General features: G+C 38.7%; 2 protein-coding genes across 5 annotated transcripts in view; one reads left to right on the plus strand and one right to left on the minus strand.

Annotated features, from left to right (window-relative positions):
• Positions 1–5,184, minus strand: part of LOC109537453 (tubulin glycylase 3A) — a 65,761-nt gene that overhangs the window by 14,682 nt on the left and 45,895 nt on the right. The gene's annotated exons all lie outside the window — the stretch shown is intronic.
• LOC109537423 (palmitoyltransferase app) overlaps positions 397–5,184 on the plus strand; it is a 6,461-nt gene continuing 1,673 nt past the window's right edge. Inside the window, exons 1-10 of one of the 2 annotated variants that reach the window (XM_019904149.2) lie at positions 400–758; positions 1,138–1,306; positions 1,365–1,525; positions 1,585–1,769; positions 1,822–1,933; positions 2,250–2,401; positions 2,460–2,581; positions 2,635–2,731; positions 2,788–2,860; positions 4,406–4,802. In XM_019904149.2, the coding sequence (XP_019759708.1) occupies positions 707–758; positions 1,138–1,306; positions 1,365–1,525; positions 1,585–1,769; positions 1,822–1,933; positions 2,250–2,401; positions 2,460–2,581; positions 2,635–2,731; positions 2,788–2,860; positions 4,406–4,802 (1,520 nt within the window). In that variant the 5' untranslated portion in view covers positions 400–706. Of the gene's footprint in view, positions 759–1,137; positions 1,307–1,364; positions 1,526–1,584; positions 1,770–1,821; positions 1,934–2,249; positions 2,402–2,459; positions 2,582–2,634; positions 2,732–2,787; positions 4,038–4,405; positions 4,803–5,184 lie in introns of those variants that run through there. The other variant, XM_019904148.2, reaches the window with a different exon arrangement.

Consider the following 5,184-nt stretch of genomic DNA (forward strand, 5'->3'; position numbering starts at 1 on the left):
GAACAGGTACGAGCTTGGAACAGTCAAACATGGAACCTGTGCCTGAAAAATACTCGTTTGTGTCATCTCTAGTTCACAACCCTCGCTTGAGTAACTTTTTTGATGATATGTCATAGCAGGCATGTACATATACATAGAAATACTAAAGCTAATAAATATATGTACATATACAAACAAACCAAAAAATAAATAATTGTGCTAGAAGTTTTTTTCTGTCTGACCAATTCGCTTACGTTTCATTTAAATCATAAAAATCCCGCTCTCTCGATCGTTTCTGCGAGAGGGCGCATACGATTCTCAAATGCTCCCCAGGGGGATGCTCTATGGTTCACATAACCTCTGTGATATGTGGTTGAAAGCTGTCAATATCCCGAACTTCAATTGAATGACAAACTAATATTTCAATGTTTTTCTGTTCGCTCGTTGTCAGCTGTCAGCACAGACTACATACTATGGTTGTCAGTGAGTAAGTGGTCAACAAATCTATTTTGATTAGATCCGTGACGATTTACTCAAGATTTAAGTTGCTAATTAAGTATAGCTGTGAAGTAAAATGGGTGCTAAAGTTTTCAAGTTGAAGTGCGACCGGAACAGATCGCATACCGCGGAGTTCACCATGTAAAACAATGAGTTAAAAGTGCGAAACTGTTTTAGTTTGTAGGTTTTACGTTTCCCTTGTTAATTTTGGATTTATGATTAAATTTACATGACGGTAAAACATCCTAATTTTACTGGTTTATGTTCTTCACCGACAATAAGTAAGTTTATTTATAAAGTAGACAAATTAGATTTAACAGCCTTGAGGTCGTTTAGTGAGGTGAACAATACTCTAGGATTTCCATAATCCGTCGTTATGCTACCTGTCAGGGTTAAAAAGTGGTACCTTGGAAAATAAGCTTATATGATAATCGTAAATGGTTGTAGGAAGGCAAACTAATATAGTATCTATTTTCTCCATATCTACTATTCTCTCGTATCACTTTCCCCCTTAAATAAGAGGCATTCTAAATAAATCTGAGATTGCCGCTTAAATAACAGCATTCTAAATAAATCTGAGCAGAATATTGTCTGTTGAGCTAAATTACTTTCAAAGTTTACTGGAAACGCTATTTACTTAATCATAATTTTTGTTGGAAGGTACGAGTATGACCATGGCACAAGACAGGGTGACAAGGAAGTGGGAAATATTTCAAGGAAGGAATAGGTTTTACTGTGGAGGTCGATTTATGACGGCTCCAAAAGCGGGAGTATTCCTGCTAACGGTTTTTTTGATCACCGGAACTTCAACTGTTTTTTTTATTTTTGAGTAAGTCTGATGCACTGTTCGGAACTCCAACTTTCACTATATACTTCTATTGCTACAGTTGTAAATACCTGGCGGAAAATGTAACCATAGCCATACCAATAATTGGGGTATTTTTATTTGTTTTCACAATGTCTTCCTTGCTGAGAACAAGCTTATCCGATCCCGGAATTATTCCAAGAGCTACTTCTGAAGAAGCTGCCTATGTTGAAAAGCAAATAGGTACTGGAGTCTAGAATTGGACCAGCCTACTCTATCATCTGTATATATTGTGTTTGCAGAAGTAACCAATTCAGCAAATAGTCCCACATACAGACCCCCTCCCAGAACGAAAGAAGTCCTAGTGAAAGGACAGACAATCAAATTAAAGTATTGTTTTACTTGCAAGCTGTTCAGGCCGCCAAGGGCTTCACACTGCAGCATTTGTGATAACTGTGTAGATAGGTTTGATCACCATTGCCCATGGGTAAATTCAGTATGGACTTAGTAGCTTAATTCTTTTAAATGCTAACTTTTAGGTCGGAAATTGCGTTGGTAGAAGAAATTATCGATTTTTCTACATGTTTATAGTGTCCCTAGCTTTCCTAGCGGTGTTTATATTTGCCTGTGCTGTTGCCCATCTAATTTTAAGTAAGTAGCTCTAAAAGTTTTTACCGTATTGTCATTTGTTCCCAAATGATTCATATCTTTGATAAAATTGGCAGTAAAGATATCAATCACATGTATCATTTCTAATTTTCCTGCAACCATAACAAATACAGGCGGTTAATCAATTGCGTAATGAACACACTACTACACATCAACCAATAAATGGGGCTGGTAATACCAAGAGGAAAAAGTTCGACTTTAAACTTATAAACTGTGCAGAATGGTGTTGATGGAATCATCTCAGCTCAACCTTGATCACCAAAATTACTGTGAACCAGTTAACCAAAACATGTTTTAGTTACTAGAGATGGGAAATTTTTTGAAGCAGTTAAAGAGTCCCCTGCAAGCGCCGTGGTGGCGGTGATTTGTTTTTTCAGCGTGTGGAGCATACTGGGTTTAGCGGGGTTTCACACATACTTGACCACCAGCAACCAAACCACCAACGAAGATGTAATAACGCTTTGATCAACCAGTTATCGGAGTGTTGTACGAGTATATTACTTTTTAGATCAAAGGGTCATTTACGAGCAAGCGAGGCCAGGACAGCTTCAATCCCTACTCTCAAGGAAATGTCTGCTTGAATTGTTTTCATATTTTATGTGGACCAATTGCTCCTTCACTCATTGACAGGTTAGTAAACTAGAAATCATTGTTTCCATTCAGCAAAGTGCGTACTGTTTCAGACGGGGAATCGTCACAAACAGCTATAGGTCTGAACTAAGTCAACCTATCACATTAGAGCCGAATATGCCGTTGGGGAATTATGGATTAAAGGCACAGGTGCCTACGTTTTGCTTTCTTTCTGTTAATCAAGCCTCAACTTTGCTGTTTTCCAGACTGGACCAGTTCACATAACAACTAACACAGCAGATCTATCGGGAATTTACCGACAGGCTACAGAATCTACAGGTATGTACAGTCCTTTGAGACGCCATATTTACCTCGCACAGCAAATCATTCCCTCGAAAAATTGTGCCAACCCAAAAATCATACCGTCGCGAGCTCCATTGGTGCCTCCTTACAACATGCATCAACGACCGACAATGGTGCAGGGTACCAACATGATTAAGAACAGTAACAGTATGCCTCAGTTGAAAGGCATTTGTCTAGAAGATTACTACGAGTACGAGCTTAGTCAGTATTATAACCCTTACGACTCGAAGATTGTAGTATACCATAAACCACACAGGCAGCCGCCTCCGCCTAATGTGGATGAAGACCAGTTTAGTCGACCGTATACTCCGCAAGAGAAACGCTACAACAGTTCCACATTCGGTTATAAAGAGATGGAGACAAGGCGTGTGAGAGACAAACCTGGCAAACAGCAACCAAGACCTCGCAGCAGTTGCGTTTACGAGAACGTGCACGTTACATCGGAAGATATTATAGATACATACCGCAATGTAAAGCCAGTGAGATTCGATGGGAAGCCCCATGTCCGAATCGAAAGGTATCCAAAGGCAGAATTTAGTCAGATGTACGTGCAGAGCTCGTTTGATTAAAGTTTGGTAGTTATTGAGCAACACACAAAAAATGCAATTATCTTGTTTATCTTGTTCGAATCGCTTAAATATTTGTTACATACTAAATATTATTGAATAGGCAAAGAAATGGCACGTGAGGAAGTGAAAAATAATAATTGTTAAAACACTACACATTTATTTATGTTCTAATCTATAATTATATTATGAAGTAAGAACTTAAATTTGAGGTGGAGCTTCTACATATGCGGTCACAGTGTGAATTGTGAATCCGACTTTAGTTAGACATAAACTGGCAAATTCCAATCTGATCAAAGAATATTGCTTTAACCGTGTTCAAAGCTTTCAATTTTGTTCGTTTTCTTAGTGGTCCTTCACAATTTGTTACTGGTATATGACAACATACCACGCCACTATCCACTATGCATGCTTCGATTGCTAAAACAACAGTTGTTTTTCTATCCACTTCTGTATACTGTCTCATCTCAGGTGATTTGTTTTGGCTGACCCGAAATAATATAAAACATTGTAAATGATTTTCAGATGTCATAAAATCTAGCTTTTGTTTGTCTATAGTTTTGGATATTTGGTTAAATTTTCTTTTATTTTCTTGCGTTTCATTGGCGGAGATGTATGTGGTGGAGTGCCGATGAGTTTGTCGTTCTTGTGGTGTTGGTAAGTTTTTGATTTGATGGTGCTTGAACCTTTTGCTTATGAGTTTGAGGCAGTTTCCTCGCATTATCGCCACTAGACAGTATAGACGCTTAGTTAATATAGATGCAATATCTTGTCGCACGCATGCTTATTGTTGGCCTGCTATTGGTTGACATCTACATCGGATTTAAGCTTGATTTATGTCACAATTTGGAAAACACCTCACTATCGAGCTGCGAACTTCTCAACTAACAAGATTTCGGTTTCATACAATTAAACGATTTCGTTATTCTAAGTTGTCCTTATTTTGCCATTGCAGAAAGTAATGCAGGAAGCGTGACCCATTTGGTGTCCAGCGAGCATCCGCTGGCAATCGCGCCTGCACTGCAGCGGCTTCCAGAAGACTTTTCAAGCCACTACAAGAGTCATCCCAGCTTGGACCAGTCGCCTGTTTACAACAACATATTGCCCGGAAACAGCCACCAGTTAAGCAAGTCACACAGCTACGGGGAAAACATCAACTCGATAGTGGCTGGTACCTGTAACTCCATAGAGAGACCTGCCAACAGGAAAATCAACATGGCAGAGGATCTATGTTTAGATCAAGTTGTGGTCCGGGATAATCACATTCTAGACCGGATAAAATACGCGGACCTTAAGCTAGATAACGACAGGACCGTACCAGACAAGGAAAACAGTTTGATGAGTGCTAGCAGGTAAGGAAATATACATTTCTTATTATACAGGGTTATTCACGCTATACGGCACGGACGTTCGCGGCTAGCCCGTTTGTTTTTGCAAAGTATTATTTGATGAATCCACAGACGCCTATCGGGTGCAAATTTTAAAAATATATGTACAGAATGTCCCAAAAGCCCTAAAAGTATGTCAATACGCTCTTCTCTTGGACAATTCTCCATTTTCACTTAGCAATACAATAATAATATGAAAATAACGACCAACACGTCTACAATTACAAAAAACAATACCACTCTAGCTATCAAAAAGCGACTTTGCAGTCTAAACTGACAAATAAAATAAATTATTTGACATGTGTAAATGGCATAGCCAACTTAGATACATTGGAACCTTAAATTA

Source organism: Dendroctonus ponderosae, unplaced genomic scaffold, assembly GCF_020466585.1.
Source record: "Dendroctonus ponderosae isolate FM_Combo_2020 unplaced genomic scaffold, Dpon_F_20191213v2 Dpon_F_20191213_3, whole genome shotgun sequence".
In the NCBI taxonomy this organism is placed as follows: domain Eukaryota; kingdom Metazoa; phylum Arthropoda; class Insecta; order Coleoptera; family Curculionidae; genus Dendroctonus; species Dendroctonus ponderosae.